This window comes from Oncorhynchus clarkii, chromosome 4 (genome assembly GCF_045791955.1).
Source record: "Oncorhynchus clarkii lewisi isolate Uvic-CL-2024 chromosome 4, UVic_Ocla_1.0, whole genome shotgun sequence".
Classification (NCBI taxonomy): domain Eukaryota; kingdom Metazoa; phylum Chordata; class Actinopteri; order Salmoniformes; family Salmonidae; genus Oncorhynchus; species Oncorhynchus clarkii.
In genome coordinates, this window is record NC_092150.1 from 4,713,418 (window position 1) to 4,740,125 (window position 26,708).

Below are 26,708 nucleotides of genomic sequence, written 5' to 3' on the forward strand. Positions count from 1 at the left end.
ATCACACACCCAGAGTAATCTGAAGTAGCGGAGAGTAGATAACTTGTGTTTTTTTTTTTTTAAATGTTTAACCCAGTGTCTTTTTTTAAAGGATATGATTAATGTAGTTGTGTAAATACAGCTAATTGGTGGTATAGAATTGGGAGAGAAAGTCTTAATAAAAAAATGAAAACGTAGTTGGTAGAGACCTTCTTCCATGCTAAATTTGTTCTATAGTACTGTTGTGGGAAAAGTTGATAGAAAAGATCAGGCAGACACTAATTGACTTGTATAATAGTAAATCTTTATTACACATGAGCAGCTGCAAGGTCGGTCCCGCTCTGGTCGCAGTCAGGGAAGGAGCTCCAAGAGTAAATGGCTATATGTCCCTTATATAATGGGAGGTGATCAAACAATCAAATTGTTTACACCACAGTTATTTTATACAAAGCAATGGTCCAACACAGAACAGAGCATTAAGCCTTGAGAAGATCCAACGGCTCACCTCTGCCACCACAGTAACTGTACGATCACTACAATGTTTTGCCGTTGTAATAAATATAAGACTTAGCCAAAGAATAATACGAAAGTAGATTATCATTCACTATTAACCTGTTTCTTTTTGTCTGGGGAAACCGACAAAACAGTTTTATTCTGGTCTGATCTTACAGAAGAGAAATCCATTAGCTTCTCCATTAGCTTCTCCATTAGCTTCTCCATCTATTAGCTTCTCTATTAGCTTCTCCATTAGCTTCTCCATCTATTAGCTTGTCCATTAGCTTCTCCATCTATTAGCTTCCCTATTAGCTTCTCCATCTATTAGCTTCCCTATTAGCTTCCCTATTAGCTTCTCCATTACCTTCTCCATTAGCGTCTCCATTACCTCCTCCATTAGCTTCTCCATCTATTAGCTTCTCCATTAGCTTCTCTATTAGCTTCTCCGTTAGCTTCTGCTTCCATAAACAGGTCCAGACAGAGTGGGCACAATGGGTGGGTGGGGGGGGGGGGGGGTATATTACTGCCAAAATGTTGTAACCGCAGCAACCGATCTCCATAGAGCTCCCCTTAGTGTACAGATGTAATCTAACAACCACACTTTACAGAGCAATAGCTCAGCCACATAGTCTAGGATCGTTTTCAATAGGGCAGATTGTAGCAAAACGTTTTGCAACGGACAACAAAAAATTCTATATTCCTATTGGACAATTTCAGGTTATACCTCCTTGTTTCAAAAACGTTTTTCTCTCAACTGAACACGACCCTGAACTCGGTGAAGGCAACTCACATTCACAGCACAGTGAGTGTCCTGCCGTTGACTGACGTGATAGTCTTGTACTCAAATAATAAAAAATTAAAAAAGGACAATGCAAATCTTTACAGTGTATAAGATAAATGTTTGAAATCTCAGTTAACACTATACTATGGTAGAAAATACCGCACAGCAATGTAAACCACACAGTGATATCACCACCACACAGACAGGCCACTCGGATATAAGAATATAAGAATATTTGTATTAATTAAGATCCCCGTTAATAGCTACTCTTCCTGGGGTCCAAACAAGTTTAAAACAGCGACATCACAACATCATCATCAAATAACACAATATTTTATTACACTATTACTCTACTATGTAGTATACTATATGGTACCTGTACATTAGAGTACTCTGTTTGGTAGGCAGTATTAAGATGGCGGGGGGGGGGGGGGGGGTAGGTTTCACACCAGACATCAAGTTTGACATGCAGACTTGTGCACTGTGATTTGACTTTTTAAAAAAAAGGTGATTTACGCTTGAGCTAACATCCACGATGTTTGCAGCGATCATTATCAACACAAACGTCTGGGGAAACTATCTCTGTTCGCAGGTGGTTCATCTGCGATGGATTAAATCCCGTCCAGAGTCAGGAAGGGATTTATTTATGGAGATACGCATCCAGCCACAGATCCCCTGACTTCTTCAGAGACCTGGAGAAGAACAGAGGTGGATAAAGAACCAGGTAAATCACATAGGAGACTGAGAGCAGCAGGTATCACCTTATGATGTACAGTCTATTCCCAGAGGAATAGCACTATACAAGTATTCTTTAAAACACTTTACCTGACAACATCAGTGATGCCTTTCTGCAAAGTCTTGACCTGGTAGGGAACTCCATGTTTCTCACACAAAGCACGAACCAGAGGAGCCACCAGGTGGTAGTTATGACGGGGCATGGTAGGAAACAGACTGGGAGACAGAGGGGGAGACAGAGAAGAGAGAGGCAGAGAGAGAGAGTGGGGGGGAGGAGGAAGGAGAGAGAGGGAGAGAGAGATTAGCGAAAGAGAGAGAGAGAGAAGGAGAGAGAGAGAGAGAGAGTGGGGGAGGAGGAAGGAGAGAGAGGGAGAGAGACAGAGAGATTAGAGAAAGAGGCAGAGAGAGAGTGGGGAAGGAGGAAGGAGAGAGAGGGAGGGAGAGAGAGACCGAGAGAGCAGACACAATCAGAGTTTTTCAGAGAAACCTCCGTTTCTGAGTAGGGTTGTATCGATATTGTATCTAAACACTATTACGAGGTAGAGTATTTAGTACAAACAACAAGTTCTATTTAAGATCAAATGAAGCTGAATACTAAAACTACACTGCTCAAAAAAATAAAGGCAACACTAAAATAACACATCCTAGATCTGAATGAATGAAATATTCTTATTAAATACTTTTTTCTTTACATAGTTGAATGTGCTGACAACAAAATCACACAAAAATTATCAATTGAAACCAAATGTATCAACCCATGGAGGTCTGGACTTGGAGTCACACTCAAAATTAAAGTGGAAAACCACACTACAGGCTGATCCAACTTTGATGTAATGTCCTTAAAACAAGTCAAAATGAGGCTCAGTAGTGTGTGTGGCCTCCACGTGCCTGTGTGACCTCCCTACAAAAGCCTGGACATGCTCGTGATGAAGTTGGGGATGGTCTCCTGAGGGATCTCCTCCCAGACCTGGACTAAAGCATCCGCCAACTCCTGGACAGTCTGTGGTGCAACGTGGCGTTGGTGGATGGAGCGAGACATGATGTCCCAGATGTGCTCAATTGGATTCAGGTCTGGGGAACGAACGGGCCAGTCCATAGCATCAATGCCTTCCTCTTGCAGGAACTGCTGACACACTCCAGCCACATGAGGTCTAGCATTGTCTTGCATTAGCAAGAACCCAGGGCCAACCGCACCAGTATATGGTCTCACAAGGGGTCTGAGGATCTCATCTCGGGTACCTAATGGCAGTCAGGCTACCTCTGGCAAGCACATGGAGGGCTGTGCGGTCCCCCAAAGAAATGCCACCCCACACCATGACTGACCCATCGCCAAACCGGTCATGCTGGAGGATGTTGCAGGCAGCAGAACGTTCTCCACGGCGTCTCCAGACTCTGTCACGTCTGTCACGTGCTCAGTGTGAACCTGCTTTCATCTGTGAAGAGCACAGGGCGCCAGTGGCAAATTTGCCAATCTTGGTGTTCTCTGGCAAATGCCAAACGTCCTGCACGGTGTTGGGCTGTAAGCACAACCCCCACCTGTGGACGTCGTGTCCTCATAACACCCTCATGGAGTCTGTTTCTGACCGTTTTAGCAGACACATGCACATTTGTGGCCTGCTGGAGGTCATTTTGCAGGGCTCTGGCAGTGCTCCTCCTGCTCCTCCTTGCACAAAGGCGGAGGTAGCGGTCCTGCTGCTGGGTTGTTGCCCTCCTACGGACTCCTCCACGTCTCCTGATGTACTGGCCTGTCTCCTGGTAGCGCCTCCATGCTCTGGACACTACGCTGACAGACACAGCAAACCTTCTTGCCACAGCTCGCATTGATGTGCCATCCTGGATGAGCTGCACTACCTGAGCCACTTGTGTGGGTTGTAGACTCCGTCTCATGCTACCACTAGAGTGAAAGCACCGCCAGCATTCAAAAGTGACCAAAACATCAGCCAGGAAGCATAGGAACTGAGAAGTGGTCTGTGGTCACCACCTGCAGAACCACTCCTTTATTGGGGGTGTCTTGCTAATTGCCTATAATTTCCACCTGTTGTCTATTCCATTTGCACAACAGGATGTGAAATGTATTGTCAATCAGTGTTGCTTCCTAAGTGGACAGTTTGATTTCACAGAAGTGTGATTGACTTGTTACATTGTGTTGTTTAAGTGTTCCCTTTATTTTTTTGAGCAGTGTATAAACTTAAACTATAACTTTAGTATGTCAGTGACCTGATAAATGGCCATATAAATACAGTATATACTGTTTGACAGACAACAGTAAGGTGGGATATTTGTTTAACTTACTGGTGTTCAATCTGAAAGTTGAGGTGTCCACTGAACCAGTCGTTGAAGGTTGACTGTTCAATGTTGCAAGTAGCACTCAACTAAGACCAGAGAAAGAGACACGTTATAGCTCCCTCTGCTGGAGAACTACAGAAGGCACAGCCCCAGAAAACAGTCCTGGGCCTGTACTCAGGACTGCTGTTCCCAGATCAGTTTAGCCTTTTAAGATTATAACGAATATGAATGTATGGACAAGGGGGACCTGATCCTAGATCAGTTGTCTAGTAATGATGACATGTTACCTGCATGGTGAGTCAGCCCTGGTGTCTAGTAATGATGACATGATACCTGCATGGTTAGCCAGTCCTGGTGTCTAGTAATGATGGCATGTTACCTGCATGGTGAGCCAGTCCTGGTGTCGCTCGTGATCCATCTCCATAGGAAGGTGATTCATCTGGGTCACCCATACAAACCAGTGGCTTTCCAAAAACCTATATATACAGTACAATATTCACAATATAATTATTCAGCCACAATATTATGTTACATTATTACATCAAGCACATCATTGTGTTGTTTTATAATACTTAATAATACTTAAGAACCCTGTTCCTTGAGAGAGACCCTCCTGTAGGTTTTAAGGGTTGGGTTATAAAAACATATCAGAAACTTTAAACACCCCACGGAGCACCATTAAATACATTATTAAAACATGGAACGAATATGGCACCACAACAAACCTGCCAAGAGAGGGCCGTCCACCAAAACTCATGGACCATGCAAGGAGGGCATTAATCAGAGAGGCAACAAAGAGACCAAAGATAACCCTGAAGGAATTTGCAAAGCTCCACAGAGTAGATTGGAGTATCTGTCCATAGGACCACTTTAAGCCGTACATTCCACATAGCTGGGCTTTACAGAAGAGTGGCCAGAAAAAAAGCCATTGCTTAAATAAAACAATAAGCAAACACATTTGGTGTTTGCCAAAAGGCATGTGGGAGACTCCCCAAACATATGCAAGTACTCTGGTCAGATAAGACAAAAATGTAGCCAAAAGTTTTGCTTTTTGGCCATCAAGGAAAATGCTATGTCACGGCACAAACCCAACACCTCTCATCACCCTGAGAACACCATCCCCACAGTGAAGCATGGTGGTGGCAGCATCATGCTGTGGGGATGTTTTTCATCGGCAGGGACTGGGAAACTGGTCAGAATTGAAGGACTGATGGATGGCACTAAATACAGGGAAAGTCTTGAGTCTTCCAGAGATTTTAGACTGGGACAGAGGTTCCCCTTCCAGCAGGACATTGACCCTTGCTAAAGCAACACTTGAGTGGTTTAAAGGGAAACATTTACATGTCTTGGAATGGCCTAGTCAAATCCCAGACCTCAATCCAATTGAGAATCTGTGGTATGACTGAAAGATTGCTGTACACCAGCGGAACCCAACCAACTTGAAGGAGCTGGAGCAGTTTTGCCTTGAAGAATGAGCAAAAATCCCAGTGAGTAGATGTGCCAAGTTTATAGAGACATACCCCAAGAGACTTGCAGCTGTAATTGCTGCAAAAGGCGGCTCTACAAAGCATTGGCTTTGGGGGGGGGTGAATAGTTATGCACACTCAAGTTTTCAGTTTTTTTGTCTTATTTCTTGTTTGTTTCACAATATAAAATATTTTGCATCTTCAAAGTGGTGTTGTGTAAATCAAATGATACAAACCCCCCCAAATTATATTTTAATTCCAGGTTGTAAGGCAACAAAATATGAAATATGCCAAGGGGGTGAATACTTTCGCAAGCCACTGTACATGAGGGTTGCTCTCTAGGAACAGGGTTGGAGAGCCCCGCTGTAGATAATTTGAATACAATTTAATGAATCAGCGAATGAGTGAGTGAGTTACCGAAACAGTGAATGAATTAATTAATTAATCTTTGAGCTCCCTCTCAGTTCATACTTTACCTGACGAAGCTGATCAATGCTACTGAGCCAAAGAAACCAAAGAAGGGATAGTAACAGCAGAAGATGCGAAGGTAGAAACTCATTGACCACGCCAGATCCTTCACAGGAGACAAAGATTGGTATTACGGACAGATATGATCACATCTGGGGTTCCTAGCAAAGAAACACTTATCACTGTTGATTAGGAAGTTCTGATGGTATAGTCAGTGTTGGTGGTGCACCTCAGCCACGCTGAAGGTCCTAAACATCATATCATTACTCTCTCATGGAAGCCCTTATGTTCCAGATGGGAATGAAGAGGATTAAGTCTACATTTAGTTGGTATGAAATCTCACCACCCAATCCTGTCGTAAAAACATGGTCCGTAATATCTGGATGTGGAAATACACTGGAATAAGTAGTGGAGGTCCAACTGAGAGACAGAAGGAAAAGATTGGTATTACACACATTGCTTTTATGTGTTCAATGGAAGTTGATGTGATTCTATACAGAAATCCATGAAACGTGTTCAGCAACTTACTGAGGAAGAAGTACTGGTGTTGGTGATGGTAGGGCATGTACTTCAACTTCTTTATACCATACTGCAATAGACAGAGACAAGGAGACAGATGGATCTAACTTTCAGAGTAGTTTTTTCGGGGGTATCTGTACATTACTTTACTATTTATATTTTTGACAACTTTTACTTTCACTTCACTATATTCCTGATGAAATTAATATACTTCTTACTCCGTAAATTTTCCATGACACCCAAAAATACAAGTTAAATTTTGAATGCGTAGCAGGAGAGGAAAATGGTCCAATTCACACACTTGTCATGAGAACACATGGTCATCCCTACTGCCTCTGATCTAGCTGACTCACTGTAAATGATGTCTGTGTGTGCCCCTGGCTATCCATACATTTTCAAAACAAGAAAATGGTGCCATCTGGTTTACTTGACATAGTACCCTGCCGCCCCATGTTTAAAGAACTAATACATGAATATTTAAATACTACATGGTTATTTCATGAATATTACATTAAATTAATGAGCTATTACATGGTTATTTAAATACAACATTCATAATATCCCATGAATATTTAGATTATTATTCAAATATGACAGGAAGTCAGATGGGTCATAAAGCACTAAGTTTGTGAGTCCAGTTGGGGCAGGAATCACAAATATATTATAGTGATAACTACCTCTACAGGCTGTTTGTCTCCCAGGACGAAGACATGCAGTGAGTTGACATCAGGATCTTTACTAAACACGTTGGGCTTAGCGTGGTGCTGGAAGTGACGATGGTTCCACCAGTTAGCAGAGGCACCCTGGAAACACACAGCTACTGTTACTTATTAATGGTACACACAATTACAGTTACTGTAACTTACACCTGTTGGACACTACACGAAATACGGCTAATGTATAGCAGTGAACTTTGAAACTTAACACTGCTCTTTTTTAATTTTTTATGTTTTATTTATTTTTTATTTCACCTTTATTTAACCAGGTAGGCTAGTTATCCACAAGTTCTCACTTACAACTGCGACCTGGCCAAGATAAAGAAAAGCAGTGCGACAGAAACAACAACACAGAGTTACACATGGAATAAACAAACGTACAGTCAATAACACAATAGAAAAAATATGAAAGTCTATATACACTGTGTGCAAATGGCATGAGGAGGTATGGCAATAAATAGGCCAAAGTAGCAAAGTAATTACAATTTAGCAGATTAACACTGTAGTGATAGATGAGCAGATGATGATGAGCAGATGTTGGTGTGTGAGTAGTGCTATTGATGTGCAAAAGAGCAGCAAAGTAAATACAAACAATATGGGGATGAGGTAGATTGGGTGGGCTATTTACAGATGGACTATGTACAGCTGCAGTGATCGGTTAGCTGCTCAGATAGCTGATGTTTAAAGTTAGTGAGGGAAATGTAAGTCTCCAACTTCAGCGATTTTTGCAATTAGTTCCAGTCACTGAGAGCAGAGAACTGGAAGGAAAGGCGGCCAAATGAGGTGTTGGCTTTGGGGATGACCAGTGAGATATACCTGCTGGAGAGCGTGCTAAGGGTGGGTGTTGTTATCGTGACCAGTGAGCTGAGATAAGGCAAAGCTTTACCTAGCATGGACTTGTAGATGACCTGGAGCCAGTGGGTCTGGCGACAATTATGTAGCGAGGGCCAGCCGACTAGAGCATACAGGTCGCAGTGGTGGGTGGTATAAGGCGCTTTGGTAACAAAACGGATGGCACTGTGATAGACTGCATCCAATTTGCTGAGTAGAGTATTGGAAGCTATTTTGTAGATGACATCGCCGAAGTCGAGGATCAGTAGGATAGTTAGTTTTACTAGGGTAAGTTTGACGGCGTGAGTGAAGGAGGCTTTGTTGCGGAATAGAAAGCCGACTCTTGATTTGATTTTCGATTGGAGATGTTTGATATGGGTCTGGAAGGAGAGTTTAGAGTCTAGCCAGACACCTAGGTATTTGTAGTTGTCCACGAATTCTAGGTCAGAACCGTCCAGAGTAGTGATGCTAGGCGGGTGCGGGCAGCGATCGGTTGAAGAGCATGCATTTGGTTTTGCTAGCGTTTAATAGCAGTTGGAAGCCACGGAAGGAGTGCTGTATGGCATTGAAGCTCGTTTGGAGGTTATTTAACACAGTGTCCAAAGAAGGGCCAGATGTATACAGAATGGTGTCGTCTGCGTAGAGCTGGATCAGGGAATCACCTGCAGCAAGAGCGACATCGTTGATATATAGAGAAAAGAGTCGGCCCGAGAATTGAACCCTGTGGTACCCCCATAGAGACTGCCAGAGGTCCGGACAACAGGCCCTCCGATTTTACACACTGAACTCTATCTGCAAAGTATTTGGTGAAACAGGCAAGGCAGTCATTTGAGAAACAAAGGCTATTGAGTCTGCCAATAAGAATACGGTGATTGACAGATTCAAAAGCCTTGGCAAGGTCAATGAAGATGGCTGCACAGCACTGTCTTTTATCGATGGCGGTTATGATATCGTTTAGGACCTTGAGCGTGGCTGAGGTGCACCTGTAACCAGCTCGGAAAGTGGATTGCATAGTGGAGAAGGTACAGTGGGATTCGAAATGGTCAGTGATCTGTTTATTAACTTGGCTTTCGAAGACTTTAGAAAGGCAGGGCAGGATGGATATACAGTGCCTTGCGAAAGTATTCGGCCCCCTTGAACTTTGCGACCGTTTGCCACATTTCAGGCTTCAAACATAATGATATAAAACTGTATTTTTTTGTGAAGAATCAACAACAAGTGGGACACAATCATGAAGAGGAACGACATTTATTGGATATTTCAAACTTTTTTAACAAATCAAAAACTGAAAAATTGGGCGTGCAAAATTATTCAGCCCCTTTACTTTCAGTGCAGCAAACTCTCTCCAGAAGTTCAGTGAGGATCTCTGAATGATCCAATGTTGACCTAAATGACTAATGATGATAAATGCAATCCACCTGTGTGTAATCAAGTCTCCGTATAAATGCACCTGCACTGTGATAGTCTCAGAGGTCCGTTAAAAGCGCAGAAAGCATCATGAAGAACAAGGAACACATCAGGCAGGTCCGAGATACTGTTGTGAAGAAGTTTAAAGCCGGATTTGGATACAAAAAGATTTCCCAAGCTTTAAACATCCCAAGGAGCACTGTGCAAGCGATAATATTGAAATGGAAGGAGTATCAGACCACTGCAAATCTACCAAGACCTGGTCGTCCCTCTAAACTTTCAGCTCATACAAGGAGAAGACTGATCAGAGATGCAGCCAAGAGGCCCATGATCACTCTGGATGAACTGCAGAGATCTACAGCTGAGGTGGGAGACTCTGTCCATAGGACAACAATCAGTCGTATATTGCACAAATCTGGCCTTTATGGGAGTGGCAAGAAGAAAGCCATTTCTTAAAGATATCCATAAAAAGTGTTGTTTAAAGTTTGCCACAAGCCACCTGGGAGACACACCAAACATGTGGAAGAAGGTGCTCTGGTCAGATGAAACCAAAATTGAACTTTTTGGCAACAATGCAAAATGTTATGTTTGGCGTAAAAGCAGCACACCATCCCCACTGTCAAACATGGTGGTGGCAGCATCATGGTTTGGGCCTGCTTTTCTTCAGCAGGGACAGGGAAGATGGTTAAAATTGATGGGAAGATGGATGGAGCCAAATACAGGACCATTCTGGAAGAAAACCTGATGGAGTCTGCAAAAGACCTGAGACTGGGACGGAGATTTGTCTTCCAACAAGACAATGATCCAAAACATAAAGCAAAATCTACAATGGAATGGTTCAAAAATAAACATATCCAGGTGTTAGAATGGCCAAGTCAGACCTGAATCCAATCGAGAATCTGTGGAAAGAACTGAAAACTGCTGTTCACAAATGCTCTCCATCCAACCTCACTGAGCTCGAGCTGTTTTGCAAGGAGAAATGGGAAAAAATGTCAGTCTCTCGATGTGCAAAACTGATAGAGACATACCCCAAGCGACTTACAGCTGTAATCGCAGCAAAAGGTACGCTACAAAGTATTAACTTAAGGGGGCTGAATAATTTTGCACGCCCAATTTTTCAGTTTTTGATTTGTTAAAAAAGTTTGAAATATCCAATAAATGTCGTTCCACTTCATGATTGCGTCCCACTTGTTGTTGATTCTTCACAAAAAATACAGTTTTATATCTTTATGTTTGAAGCCTGAAATGTGGCAAAAGGTCGCAAAGTTCAAGGGGGCCGAATACTTTCGCAAGGCACTGTAGGTCTGTAACAATTTGGGTCTAGAGTGTCTCCCCCTTTCAAGAGGGGGATGACCGCAGCAGCTTTCCAATCTTTAGGGATCTCAGATGAAATGAAAGAGATGTTGAACAGATTGGTAATAGGGGTTGCAACAATGGCGGCGGATAAATTTAGAAAGAGAGGGTCCAGATTGTTTAGCCCAGCTGATTTGTACGGGTCCAGGTTTTGCAGCTCTTTCAGAACATCTGCGATCTGGATTTGGGTGAAGGAGAAGCTGAGGAGGCTCAGGCAAGTAGCTGCGAGGGGTGCGGAGCTGTTGGCCGGGGTTGGGGTAGCCAGGAGGAAAGTTGTAGAGAAATGCTTATTGAAATTATCGATTATCATGGATTTATCGGTGGTGACCGTGTCGCCTAGCCTTGGTGCAATGGGCAGCTGGGAGGAGGTGCTCTTGTTCTCCATGGACTTTACAGTGTCCCAAAACTTTTTGGAGTTAGAGCTACAGATTGCAAATTTCTGTTTGAAAAAGCTAGCCTTTGCTTTCCTGACTGACTGTGTGTATTGGTTCCTGACTTCCCTGAACAGTTGCATATCGCGGGGACTATTCGATGCTATTGCAGTCCGCCACAGGATGTTTTTGTGCTGGTCAAGGGCAGTCAGGTCTGGAGTGAACCAAGGGCTATATCTGTTCTTAGTTCTGTAGGAAAGTGAAAGGGACAGTTTCCTGAACACAGATTTAACATAGTCCTGGAGTAAAATGTACTTTCAAAGCTGATTATCCATTGAGAATGGTTTTCAGTCTAGAACTAGGTTTAAACTGTGTCCGATTAATTTATCCAAAGAGTAGCAGAAGATGAGCCTAAAGAAACAGTATTGTCAAATGTCCAGCCATTGTCCAGTAGCCTACCTTTAGGTGTCCAATTACAAACTTTTGCAGTATGTGATTCCAACTGGATTTCTTGCAGACTGACAGGTGGCCGAAGTCATGCTGCAGCCAGCTAGCCTGGGCCTGAGAGGGAGAAAGAAAGGCAGATTTTGAATGGTGTCTGACCTTAACCTTAATCCTCACCTCATCCCCTAACCTTAACCCTAACCGTAACCTTAACCTAATCCTCTAACCTCAACCCTAACCTAATACTCTAACCTTAACCCTAACCTAATTCTCTAACCTTAACCCTAACCTTATCCCCTGACCTTAACTCTAACCTTAACCCTAACCTTAACCTAATCCCCTAACCTTAAGCCTAACCTAATCCCCTAACCTCAACCCTAACCTTAACCCTAACCTAATACTCTAACCTTAACCCTAACCTTAACCCTAACCTAATCCCCTGACCTTAACTCTAACCCTAACCTTAACCTTAACCTATTCCCATAACCTTAACCCTAACCTAATCCCCTAACCTTAACCCTAATCTAATCCCCTAACCTGAACTCTAACCCTAACCGTACCCTAACCTATAATCCCCTAACCTTAACCCTAACCTAATCCTCTAACCTTAACCCTAACCTAATCCCCGAACCTTAACCCTAACCTTAACCCTAACCTAACACCCTAATCTTAACCCTAACCTTAATCTAATCCCCTAACCTTAACCCTAACCTAACACCCTAATCTTAACCCTAACCTTAATCTAATCCCCTAACCTCATCCCCTAACCTTAATGTCACGGATTCCCCCGGTACTGCTGCTCATTCCGTTCACCAGTTCCGGAGGTCTACGTCACCGGCCTTCTAGGCGTCACTGAACTGGATCATTACCACCAACCCCGGACTGTCTTGTCTCATTACCCACACCTGATTCCCATTCCCCCTGATTAGTATGTGTATAAATGTGCCCTCTGTTCCCCATTGTCCTTGTTGATTATTGTTCCCATGTCCGTTGGTCTTGTGAGTACCTGTGCTCTGTTGTTTCGGCTTTCGTGCAGCGTGTATTGTTGTGTACTCGTTATTACAGGTCTCGTCCCGTGTATTGTTGTGTAGTCGTTATTCCGGGTCTAGCCCCGTGTATTGTTGTGTACTCATTATTACAGGTCTCGTCCCGTGTATTGTTGTGTAGTCGTTATTCCGGGTCTCGTCCCGTGTATTGTTGTGTAGTCGTTATTCCTGGTCTAGCCCCGTGTATTGTTGTGTACTCATTATTACAGGTCTCGTCCCGTGTATTGTTGTGTACTCATTATTACAGGTCTCGTCCCGTGTATTGTTGTGTACTCATTATTACAGGTCTCGTCCCGTGTATTGTTGTGTAGTCGTTATTCCGGGTCTCGTCCCGTGTATTGTTGTGTACTCGTTATTCCTGGTCTAGCCCCGTGTATTGTTGTGTACTCATTATTACAGGTCTCGTCCCGTGTATTGTTGTGTAGTCGTTATTCCGGGTCTAGCCCCGTGTATTGTTGTGTACTCATTATTACAGGTCTCGTCCCGTGTATTGTTGTGTAGTCGTTATTCCGGGTCTCGTCCCGTGTATTGTTGTGTACTCGTTATTATGGGTCTCGTCCCGTGTATTGTTGTGTACTCGTTATTATGGGTCTCGTCCCGTGTATTGTTGTGTAGTCGTTATTCCGGGTCTCGTCCCGTGTATTGTTGTGTACTCGTTATTATGGGTCTCGTCCCGTGTATTGTTGTGTACTCGTTATTATGGGTCTAGCCCCGTGTATTGTTGTGTACTCGTTATTATGGGTCTAGCCCCGTGTATTGTTGTGTACTCGTTATTATGGGTCTCGTCCCGTGTATTGTTGTGTAGTCATTATCCCGGGTCTCGTCCCGTGTATTATTGTGTACTCGTTATTATGGGTCTCGTCCCGTGTATTGTTGTGTACTTGTTATTACGGGACTCGTCCCGTGTATTGTTGTGTACTCGTTATTACGGGTCTCGTCCCGTGTATTGTTGTGTACTTGTTATTACGGGTCTCGTCCCGTGTATTGTTGTGTAGTCGTTATTCCAGGTCTCGTCCCGTGTATTGTTGTGTACTCGTTATTACGGGTCTCGTCCCGTGTATTGTTGTGTACTCGTTATTACGGGTCTCGTCCCGTGTATTGTTGTGTACTCGTTATTACGGGTCTCGTCCCGTGTATTGTTGTGTACTTGTTATTACGGGTCTCGTCCCGTGTATTGTTGTGTACTCGTTATTACGGGTCTCGTCCCGTGTATTGTTGTGTACTTGTTATTACGGGTCTCGTCCCGTGTATTGTTGTGTACTCGTTATTAAGGGTCTCGTCCCGTGTATTGTTGTGTAGTCGTTATTCCGGGTCTCGTCCCGTGTATTGTTGTGTACTCATTATTACGGGTCTCGTCCCGTGTATTGTTGTGTACTCGTTATCCCGGGTCTCGTCCCGTGTATTGTTGTGTACTTGTTATTACGGGTCTCGTCCCGTGTATTGTTGTGTAGTCGTTATTACGGGTCTCGTCCCGTGTATTGTTGTGCACTCGTTATTACGGGTCTCGTCCCGTGTATTGTTGTGCACTCGTTATTACGGGACTCGTCCCGTGTATTGTTGTGTAGTCGTTATTCCAAGTCTCGTCCCGTGTATTGTTGTGTACTCGTTATTACGGGTCTCGTCCCGTGTATTGTTGTGTACTTGTTATTACGGGTCTCGTCCCGTGTATTGTTGTGTAGTCGTTATTACGGGTCTCGTCCCGTGTATTGTTGTGCACTCGTTATTCCGGGTCTCGTCCCGTGTATTTATTAGAGGTTTAACCTCGCTCTTTTGTTCGGGTTACATCCCTGTGTTTTTGTATATGTGTTTGTTCTGGGCTTTGTCCCTGTGCCTTTTCATGGCATGTTGTATATTCTGGGTGGAGTATTAAAACCCCCTATTACGTATTCCTGCGCCTGTCTCCAATCATTTATACAACGTGACACTTAACCCTAACCTTTGAACCTTATGCCTAACCTTAATCCTAAACCTAACCCTAACCTAATCTTCTAATTCTAACCTTAATCCTAACCCTAACCTAATCCTCTAATTCTAACCTTAATTAAAACCTAACCTTAACCTTAATCCTAACACTAACCTAATCCTCTAATTCTAACCTTAATCCTAAACCTAACCTTAATCAAAACCCTAACCTAATCCTCTAATTATAACCTTAATCCTAAACCTAACCATTACCTTAACCTTAATCTTAACCCTAACCTTAGATCCTTTTGCCTGACCTTTGGATCTGCCTGTCAACTATCTTCTTGCACTCCCTAATAATACTGTAATGGTACCTGAGACGTGGCCAGCATGAGGGAACAGAGCAGTGTGAGGCTCCAGCTGCTCCCCCAGACCCAGAGCAGGCCCAAAGCCAGGGCCTCTAGTAGCAGGATGTGGCCCAGGTAGAGGCTGAAGAAGAGGGGGCGGGCACGGAGCAGACCGTCACTCTCCACACGGTGGCGCAAGGCCCGGAAGTCCTGCACCAGTGCTGCCTGTATGGATTAGAGGTGATCAATAATCAATCAATCAATCAATTTAGACGTATGAAGTAAGGGGTCTCAATTACTCTGTCCTTGATTTGAGGAGGCGGGGTGATAGGATGCTTGGAATTACAGAAAGACCAACAGTGAGCAAAGTAGATGAACCTGGAGGAAGGTGGATGATGGTAGAGAGATGAGAATTGAGGGAGTGGAGGGGAGGAAGAGGACAGGAGAGGGAGTGGAGAGGAGGAAGAGGACAGGAGAGGGAGAAGGACAGTGTAAATTGAGGAGAGAAACCTGTAGAGAAGAAGAGGAAGAAGAAGGGTAAGGAAATAGAAGTAACAGAAAGCTGAAGAGTACCAGGATAAGATGTAAGACTCCTGATTAGGTAAACAGACAGCGGGCAGCGGAGAATCTGGGTACATAGACAGGCTGGTATAATGTGATCTAGTTATAGGGGCATCTGGGCACATAGACAGGCTGGTATAATGTGATCTAGTTATAGGGGCATCTGGGCACATAGACAGGCTGGTATAATGTGATCTAGTTATAGGGGCATATGGGCACATAGACAGGCTGGTATAATGTGATCTAGTTATAGGGGCATCTGGTCACATAGACAGGCTGGTATAATGTGATCTAGTTATAGGGGGATCTGGGCACATAGACAGGCTGGTATAATGTGATCTAGTTATAGGGGCATCTGGGCATATAGACAGGCTGGTATAGTTATTATAGTAGATGACTGAAGATGACACACTACGACTTGGTCGAGTGTGGTGCTATGTAGTGGTTAGAGTGGCTGTGGTGCTATGTCAGAGGGAGAGATGCTGTAGGCTTCACATTATTTTTCATTATGTAGCCTACAACGATGTATGTTATGGGCGTGGTGCTGTAGAGGGAGAGAGAGAAAGATTGGCCTCCTCACGTTTTTCCCCTGGTCCTGGCTGGGCTCTGTCGGTGCCAGCTCTCCAATCAGCAACGGCTTCAGAAACTTCCTGACAAAATTAGGATCGGGATGGAATGCAACAAATGCTTCCTAGAAATTAGAGACATAGATCAATCTATGTTGTTTAAGAGAAATACATACACATGTCCTTTATTTGTCTCTCAGATAATTTAACAAATATTTTAAAAAGTACAAATAAATACTAAATAATTAACTGTGAGATTAGTTAAGAGATTATCATGAAATTAGGATCCAGCAATGTACGATCCACTAACAACTAGTGTAATGTGTAATAGAGTCACAATGTACGATCCACTAACAACTAGTGTAATATGTCATAGAGTCACAATGTACGATCCACTAACAACTAGCGTAATATGTAATAGAGTCATAATGTACGATCCACTAATAACTAGTGTAATATGTAATTGAGTCATAATGTACGATCCACTAACAACTAGTGTAATATGTAATAGAGTCATAATGTACGATCCACTAACAACTAGTGTAATATGTAATAGAGTCATAATGTACGATCCACTAACAACTACTGTAATATGTAATAGAGTCATAATGTACGATCCACTAACAACTAGTGTAATATGTAATAGAGTCACAATGTACGATCCACTAACAACTAGTGTAATATGTAATAGAGTCATAATGTACGATCCACTAACAACTAGTGTAATATGTAATAGAGTCATAATGTACGATCCACTAACAACTAGTGTAATATGTAATAGAGTCATAATGCACGATCCACTAACAACTACTGTAATATGTAATAGAGTCACAATGTACGATCCACTAACAACTACTGTAATATGTAATAGAGTCACAATGTACGATCCACTAACAACTACTGTAATATGTAATAGAGTCATAATGTACGATCCACTAACAACTAATGTAATATGTAATAGAGTCATAATGTACGATCCACTAACAACTACTGTAATATGTAATAGAGTCATAATGTACGATCCACTAACAACTAGTGTAATATGTAATAGAGTCATAATGTACGATCCACTAACAACTACTGTAATATGTAATAGAGTCACAATGTACGATCCACTAACAACTAGTGTAATATGTAATAGAGTCATAATGTACGATCCACTAACAACTAGTGTAATATGTAATAGAGTCATAATGTACGATCCACTAACAACTACTGTAATATGTAATAGAGTCACAATGTACGATCCACTAACAACTAGTGTAATATGTAATAGAGTCACAATGTACGATCCACTAACAACTAGTGTAATATGTAATAGTCATAATGTACGATCCACTAACAACTACTGTAATATGTAATAGAGTCATAATGTACGATCCACTAACAACTAGTGTAATATGTAATAGAGTCATAATGTACGATCCACTAACAACTACTGTAATATGTAAGAGTCACAATGTACGATCCACTAACAACTACTGTAATATGTAATAGAGTCATAATGTACGATCCACTAACAACTAGTGTAATATGTAATAGAGTCATAATGTACGATCCACTAATAACTAGTGTAATATGTAATAGAGTCATAATGTACGATCCACTAACAACTAGTGTAATATGTAATAGAGTCATAATGTACGATCCACTAACAACTAGTGTAATATGTAATAGAGTCACAATGTACGATCCACTAACAACTAGTGTAATATGTCATAGAGTCACAATGTACGATCCACTAACAACTAGCTTAATATGTAATAGAGTCATAATGTACGATCCACTAACAACTAGTGTAATATGTAATAGAGTCATAATGTACGATCCACTAACAACTAGTGTAATATGTAATAGAGTCATAATGTACGATCCACTAACAACTAGTGTAATATGTAATAGAGTCATAATGTACGATCCACTAACAACTAGTGTAATATGTAATAGAGTCACAATGTACGATCCACTAACAACTAGTGTAATATGTAATAGAGTCATAATGTACGATCCACTAACAACTACTGTAATATGTAATAGAGTCATAATGTACGATCCACTAACAACTAGTGTAATATGTAATAGAGTCATAATGTACGATCCACTAACAACTACTGTAATATGTAATAGAGTCACAATGTACGATCCACTAACAACTAGTGTAATATGTAATAGATTCACAATGTACGATCCACTAACAACTAGTGTAATATGTAATAGAGTCATAATGTACGATCCACTAACAACTAGTGTAATATGTAATAGAGTCATAATGTACGATCCACTAACAACTAGTGTAATATGTAATAGAGTCATAATGTACGATCCACTAACAACTACTGTAATATGTAATAGAGTCACAATGTACGATCCACTAACAACTAGTGTAATATGTAATAGAGTCATAATGTACGATCCACTAACAACTAGTGTAATATGTAATAGAGCCATAATGTACGATCCACTAACAACTACCGTAATATGTCACACCTACAACATTATAACATTTGCAACAGTCTTCCTGGAATAACTTGAAAACATTTCACCAACATCTTCCATAGTTAGGCTACTGACCGTGGCATCTTCTCCAGCAAAGTGACTGATGACCCTGATGCCCCCCGGGTGTCTCTTCGCCCATTGGGTAATATTATAGACCTTCCTGTCGATGACCAACCACTGGTCGCCTCTGTGGCAGTGCCTCTGAACCTCTTCCCAGGTGTAGACTGCACTGCCACCTCGCCCTCCACCGGGCCCACCCCTGTCACCCTTCGCCGGCTCGCTTGACTCCGTCTGTTGACCTCCGCCCCCCATCCTCGGTTCTCTCTGCTCCACTCACACCGTCGCTGTGTCGGCTGCGCTCTGTCCAGTCTGTCCAACTGAAACACACTGAGGACCAGTCAAATGCAACGTACAGAGAGGAAGTCAGGGAATGCAATCAGAATCAGATCATGCTGTCTGAGCCAAGTCACACCTACGTGGTGAAATGGTGTGACTCTTCTACAGTTGGATGTTTATTGGGATGAGTCTTGTCCTGGAGGCAGATATGAGAGATTTCCACTAGATGGACCAGAATTCAAAATTTGCTATATTGTAAAAATTCTTGAAAACAAACAGACTTGATTTGTGACCCGTTTCAGGAAGCTTGACGCATGTCATACGTCACTACTTCACAGCAGGGTCATTTGATGATCTTTTTTAAATAAATATTCAAAAATCCATGTATACAGGTGAGTTTAGCTTCATTTTCCGATATTATATTTTGTCAAAAAGTCATTTTCATTGCAAGTTAAAGCGTACTGTTAGCTAGCTAGCGAAAGTTAGCCGACTGGCTTGCTAGCTAACGTTACGTGTAGTAACATTCTTCGAATCAGAAACTCCTTTACCATGCTAGTTATAGCCTAATATTAGCTAACTAGCTAACATTGAACCTAGTTGGTTAGCTTTAGCTGCCTGCAGATTCATACTACAGCTATGACAATGTTTGTATTGGTGGTAGTTGGGATTATGCCGGTTCATTGTTTAGCTAGCTAGCTACATGTCCAAACATCAAGTTCACCTGGTGTGTCTGCGGGGTGATTACGGCCATCTATTGTATTTCATGAACATGTCTAGACAATAGTGACTCATCCACTTAGCTAGATGTGTCTGGGGGGGTAGGGACACACGAGGAGATTGCATGAGTCAGGTGGGAGACCTGAGCCAACTCCTCGTGCTTACGGTGGGGAGCGTGTAACTAGTCAGGCACCGTGTTATGCAGAGATGCACACGATGTCTCCAGGGCATCCAGCCAGGACGTATTGAGCCAGCTCTATGTTCTGGATCTCCAATGCGTCTCCATGGTCCAGTGTATCCTGTGCCTCTTCCCCGCACTTGCCCTGAGGTGCGTGTCACCTGCCCAGTACCACCAGTGCCAACACCACGCACCAGGCTTCCTGTGCGTCCCCAGAGCCCAGCACGTCCTGTTCCTCCTCCCCGCACTTGCGCTGAGGTGCGTGTCACCAGCCCAGTACCACCAGTGCCGGCACCACGCACCAGGCCTACAGTGCGCCTCGCCAGTCCAGAGCGTCCGGCGACAGTACCCAGTCCAGAGCGTCCGGCGACAGTACCCAGTCCAGAGAGTCTGGCAACAGTACCCAGTCCAGAGCGTCCGGCCACAGTACCCAGTCCAGAGCGTCCAGCGACAGTACCCAGTCCAGAGCGTCCAGCGACAGTACCCAGTCCAGAGCGTCCAGCGACAGTACCCAGTCCGGAGCCTCCAGCGACGGTCTCCAGTCCAGGGTCTCCAGCGACGGTCCCCAGTCCAGGGTCTCCAGCGACGGTCCCCAGACCGGGGTCTCCAGCGACGGCTCCCAGTCCAGAACATCCGGCGATGATCCACGCAGCGACGGTCCCCAGTCCGGGGTCTCCAGCGACGGTCCCCAGTCCGGGGTCTCCAGCGTCGGTCCCCAGTCCGGGGTCTCCAGCGTCGGTCCCCAGTCCGGGGTCTCCAGCGTCGGTCCCCAGTCCGGGGTCTCCAGCGACGGTCCCCAGTCCGGGGTCTCCAGCGACGGTCTCCAGTCCAGGGTCTCCAGCGTCGGTCCCCAGTCCGGGGTCTCCAGCGTCGGTCACCAGTCCAGGGTCTCCAGCGACGGTCCCCAGTCTGGGGTCTCCAGCGACGCTCCCCAGTCCAGAACATCCGGCGATGATCCAAGCAGCGAGGGTCCCCAGCCCGGGGCCTACGGCGAGGATCCGCAGTCCAGAGCCTCCGACGATGATCCAATGGTCTGTGCTACAAGAGCGGACTCGGGGTAAAGAAGGGGGGCGGTGTCCAGATCCCCACCCAGACCCTCCCATATAGCTTTAGGTTTGCGGCCGGGAGTCCGCACCTTACTGTCACGCCCTGACCTTAGTTATCTTTGTTGTCTTTATTATTTTGGTTAGGTCAGGGTGTGACGAGGGTGGTATGTGTGTTTTTGTCTTGTCTAGGGTTTTTTGTAATTCTATGAGGTTTTGGTATGTCTAGGTATTTGTAGGTCTATGGTGGCCTGAATTGGTTCACCATCAGAGACAGCTGTTTATCGTTGTCTTTGATTGGGGATCCTATTTAGGTTGCCATTTTCCATTTTGGTTTTGTGGGTTATTGTCTATGTGTAGTTGCATGTCAGCTTCACATTCGTTTTGTTATTTTGTTAGTTTGTTTAGTGTTCTTCATTGAAATAAAGAAGAATGTATTAATCTCACGCTGCGCCTTGGTCTCCTCGTTATGAAGAACGTGACACATGGCCTCAGGTGTGAATCCTTAAAGAGATGGGGTGGGGCTAAGGCTTAAGAGGGTGTGAATGGTGCTGAATGGGTGTAGACAAAGTAGAGCTCTCCAGTAGGTGTACCAAAACATTCAAGGGACATTCTCTTAAAAGTGGGGTTACAAGTTTATCAGCTTTCAAAGCAGAATTACTTTCCCATTGTTCCTCAACTGTAGTGTATGATATACAATTTTCTATCTCTGAGTCTCTACTTTTATCCTATGTAAAAAACACAATTTAAAATGTTGCTACATATGTATTTATTTAACCTTTATTTAAAGAACATATTTTTATCTACAATGATGTTCTACCAAAAGGCAAAAGGCCTCCTGCGGGGACGGGGGCTGGGATTAAACATAAATATACATCAAATAAATTTAGGACAAAACACACATCATGACAAGAGAGACACCACAACACTACATAAAGAGAGACAACACAACACTACATAAAGAGAGACAACACAACACTACATAAAGAGAGACAACACTACATAAAGAGAGACAACACAACACTACATAAAGAGAGACAACACAACACTACATAAAGAGAGACCTAAGACAACACAACATAAAGAGAGACATCACAACACTACATAAAGAGAGACAACACAACACTACATAGAAACACCACAACACTACATAAAGAGAGACAACACAACACTACATAAAGAGAGACACCACGACACTACATAAAGAGAGACAACACAACACTACATAAAGAGAGACAACACTGCACTACATAGAGACAACACAACACTACATAAAGAGAGACACCACAACACTACATAAAGAGAGACACCACAACACTACATAAAGAGAGACAACACTACATAAAGAGAGACAACACTACATAAAGAGAGACAACACAACACTACATAAAGAGAGACAACACTACATAAAGAGAGACAACACTACATAAAGAGAGACAACACAACACTACATAAAGAGAGACAACACTACATAAAGAGAGAACACAACACTACATAAAGAGAGACATCACAACACTACATAAGGAGAGACCACAACACTACATAAAGAGAGACACCACAACACTACATAAAGAGAGACAACACTACATAAAGAGAGACAACACAACACTACATAAAGAGAGACAACACAACACTACATAAAGACCTAAGACACCAATCCAGATGGTGTGTCACATTTGGGGTTAGGCATTAACTTTATCAGTGTGGTTAAGGTTAGGTTTAAAATCGGATTGATTGTATGACTTTGTGGCTGTGCTAGCTAGTGACCTTTCTGCCTCCAGAACAAGATTCATGATGAAAAACGCTAACCTGCGATTCTTCTGCCAGAGGGAGATGTTTTCCAGACAACGTTGTACAACAAAATGTGTTGTTCAATTCATTTGCTGAAAATATCGAATGACGAATACCTGTAGAGGCGCAAGAATGTCAGCCAGTCTGGGTCCTGTAATTCTGTGGAGTTCCTTTTCTACCAACATCGAAACCATTAAAAATGTTGCTCAAAATATCTAATAACGAAAACCTGTAGCATTCTATATGGAGTTTCTATTCTAATCTGTGGAGCATCGATGCGATTTACCACGATGTTTATTTGTAACACTATATTAGAATAGAGACAAAGAGCATTGAAATGTTCTCATCAATAAATAATAAAGAATACGGAGATGCGCCATTGTATGGGCATGGACTCCTCTTCTGTTCCGCATATGTTTCCCGAGTTTTATATGACACACAGTGCAAATCTTTATGAGTGTTTCATGTTAATGTCTGTATAATGACACACATGATAAAATCGAATAGTCGTGTCAGCCGCTACAGAAATCCCCAGGCTACATGACATTACATTAAATCAGGCTATATTGCGATCAACAATATAACGCAATTATACAATGATGATGTGGATACAGAATGAATAGAATAGCTGCACTCACCAACATTTCCAGATGTGCAATCCTCTCTCTTTTCCTCTTTTCCTCTCTTCCTCTTATTCATAAAAATACACTCAGTTCTTTCTGATCATATATCCAATCAAATCATCAGTAGGCTACCAATATGGAGAATACAAAATATTAAACTATAGAATTTACATATCGTATAATGAAAACGTGGGGCAAGTAATGAGTTGTGTCGTGTTAACGAAAAACAAAAAAAACATTAACACACCTCGAATGTCAAAATCGCAATGTATGTATTAAGCAATGACAATGATTATGAAAGCGCATAACATAATCGAGCTATTTGCGGCTTCTATTCGTCGTCATTAGTGTTTCCATGTTGTGATATTTCTCTTCTTTTCGAGAGATGAGCTTTGCATTACGGAGAGGGAGAGAGACAGAGAGAGAGAGAGAGGGAGAGACAGAGAGAGAGAGAGAGATGAAGAGAGAGAGAGAGAGAGGACCGTCACACAGGTAGGAGGGGCAGGTTTCTGTCTATAATAAACTCCGCCTCTACACCTCAAACCACAAATTCGACACTTGACGTCGAATTTTGTCAAAGTAACCAATCAGGGAACAGTAGCTGTCTTTGTCCCAAAACCGTAAATTCCCTGTTCAACACAAAATATTTGGAGGCATTATCAGGGTCATCACTAGTTACCACAGCAACAAAGTAATAAACCCAGTCTATTTCTACAGTTTTATTTTCTTAAAATCTGATTTTTTTAAACCTAAACACACCGCTAACCTTCTTCTAAACCTAACCTTAAATGAAGACCAAAAATCTAATTTTGGTTTTCATTCCTTTTTATGACGTAGCCCATTTTTACTTTGTGGCTGTGTTCGACTTTCTAGTGACACCCATTATCAACAGGTGACAGGGTTCATAATCATTCCTTTTTGAAGGGAGTCATTCGGCTTTTTTTGTTGTCAAATAAATAAAACATTTAGATTTTAATGACGTAGTTGCTACATTTTTGGGGGGTGATAATGACTGCAATCAAATCAAAGGTTAATGCTCGCCTGGGGCGGCTAGAGCGTTAGAGCAGCAACCAGAAGGTTGCAAGTTTTATTTAACTAGGCAATTCAGGTTAGAACAAATTCTTATTTACAATGACGGTCTACCCAGGCCAAACCCGGACGATCTCTGCCATGTTTTTGGTCAAGGTGATGAATAGCTCCCTGTCAACTGTCGGACATCTTGTTTGCAGTCTCCAGCTCTCATTATACATCAGTGGAAGAAACTGACCTCGGCATTCACACCTATGTGAAGTTAGCCATAATCAGGATTAGCAACAACGGTGGAGTTTGCGGTTTGCCTTCAAAATAAAAGTCCCCCCATTTGAAAGTGATGCAAACTGATTAAAATAGTGGAAACATGCCATATTTGGTCTAGATAATGCTAAACAAGTTCGGAATGTTGTTATATAAATGAAACAAAAGACAATTTTGAGCAAAATCAGGTTTTTAAAAATTTTGAAGAGGCGACTCAGGGATGCTGGCCTTCTAAGTCAGATTTCCTCTGTCCAGTGTCTGTGTTCTTTTGCCCATCTTAATCTATTATTGGCCAGTCTGAGATATGGCTTTTTCTTTGCAACTCTGCCTAGAAGTCCAGCATCCCGGAGTCGCCTCTTCACTGTTGACGTTGAGACTAGTGTTTTGCGGGTGCTATTTAATGAAGCTGCCAGTTGAGGACTGGTCAGGCATCTGTTTCTCAAACTAGACACTCTAATGTACAGTACTTGTCCTCTTGCTCAGTTGTGCACCGGGGCCTCCCACTCCTCTTTCTATTCTGGTTAGGGCCAGTTTGCGCTGTTCTGTGAAGGGAGTAGTACACAGCGTTGTACGAGATCTTCAGTTTCTTGGCAATTTCTCGCATGGAATAGCCTTCATTTCTCAGAACAAGAATAGACTGACGAGTTTCAGAAGAAAGTTATTTGTTTCTGGCTATTTTGAGCCTGTAATCGAACCCACAAATGCTGATGCTCCAGATACTCAACTAGTCTAAAGAAGGCCAGTTTTATTGCTTCTATAATCAGGACAACAGTTTTCAGCTGTGCTAACATAATTGCAAAAGGGTTTTCTAATGATCAATTAGCCTTTTAAAATGACAAACTTGGATTAGCTAACGCAACGTGCCATTGGAACACAGGAGTGATGGTTTCTGATAATGGGCCTCTGTACGCCTATGTAGATATTCCATAAAACAATTAGCAATTTCCAGCTACAATAGTCATTTACAACATTAATAATGTCTACATTGTATTTCTGATCAATTTGATGTTATTTTAATGGACACATTTTTTTGTTGTTGCTTTTCTTTCAAAAACAAGGACATTTCTAAGTGACCCCAAACTTCTGAAAGTGTAAGTATTCAGACCCTTCGCTATGAGACTCGAAATTGAGCTTAGGTGCATCCTGTTTCCATTTACTCTCCTTTTGATGTTTCTACAACTTGATTGGAGTCCACCTGTTGTAAGTTCAATAGATTGGACATGTTTTGTAAAGGCACCCCATCACTACTGAAAATCCATAAATCCATAAATCGATAATTAAACCTATAAGTTTTGTTTTTCATTTCAGGTAAGTTGCCTTTTTTGAATTGTCCTGCTTTTGCCAAACAATGGCTTGGTGCTGCTCACTGATTGGCTGTAGTGACTTTGAAATGTGTTCATAGTTTCAGTTACAGTATCCTCTTAAGGATCGGACCCTTTTTTTTCCCTTCAATTTTCGCCTAAAATCACATCCCCAAATCTAACTGCCTGTAGCTCAGGACCGGAAACAAGGATATGCATATTCTTGGTACCATTTGAAAGGAAACACTTTGAAGTTTGTGGAAATTAATTCATGTAGGAGAATATAAACACATTAGATCTGGTAAAAAGATAATAGAAAGAAAAAAACGTGCGGTTGAAATGCAAGAGAAAGGCCACTAATCTTTCAGGCGCAATTTAGATGTTGGCCACTAGATGGAGGCAGTGTGTATGCAAAGATTTAGACTGATTCAATGAACATTTCTGTTCAAGGTGTTGTCTCAAGTCTGCACAAAATGTGCCTAATTGGTCAATATATACATGTTCAAGTACATAACTGTGCACTCTCCTCAAACAATAGCATGGTGTGTTTTCATTGTAATAGCTACTGTAAATTGGACAGTGCTGTTAGAATAACAATAATTTAAGCTTTCTGCCAATATCAGATATGTCCTGGTACATGTTCTTGTTATACCTACA

General features: G+C 42.5%; 1 protein-coding gene across 2 annotated transcripts; it reads right to left on the reverse strand.

The window, feature by feature from the left end:
• Positions 1-261: 261 nt before the first annotated feature.
• On the reverse strand, positions 262-23,874 carry LOC139406306 (acyl-CoA Delta-6 desaturase-like). 2 transcript variants are annotated; one of them, XM_071148784.1, is made up of 14 exons: positions 23,473-23,874; positions 22,853-22,950; positions 18,845-19,156; positions 16,288-16,398; positions 15,174-15,371; positions 11,867-11,968; positions 7,407-7,532; positions 6,739-6,799; positions 6,554-6,630; positions 6,219-6,316; positions 4,656-4,752; positions 4,283-4,362; positions 2,081-2,206; positions 262-1,947 (listed from the first exon to the last, which is right to left on the reverse strand). In XM_071148784.1, the coding sequence occupies exons 3-14, from the start codon at positions 19,079-19,081 to the stop codon at positions 1,896-1,898; spliced, it is 1,365 nt and encodes a 454-aa protein (XP_071004885.1). In that variant the 5' UTR covers positions 19,082-19,156; positions 22,853-22,950; positions 23,473-23,874; the 3' UTR covers positions 262-1,895. The 2 variants fall into 2 exon arrangements, with proteins under 2 accessions (XP_071004885.1, XP_071004886.1); XM_071148785.1 differs by lacking the exon at positions 23,473-23,874 and having other exon boundaries at positions 1,737-1,947; positions 18,845-19,146; positions 22,853-22,951.
• Positions 23,875-26,708: the final 2,834 nt, after the last annotated feature.

Coding starts and splice junctions, on each gene's coding strand:
- LOC139406306 (XM_071148784.1), bottom strand. CDS start 19,081: ATGGGGGGCGGAGGTCAACAGACGGAGTCAAGCGAGCCGGCGAAGGGT. Junction 15,372..16,287: donor GCCAGGACCAGGGGAAAAAC/GTGAGGAGGCCA, acceptor TAATCCATACAG/GCAGCACTGGTGCAGGACTT. Junction 1,948..2,080: donor GGCATCACTGATGTTGTCAG/GTAAAGTGTTTT, acceptor GTTCTTCTCCAG/GTCTCTGAAGAAGTCAGGGG.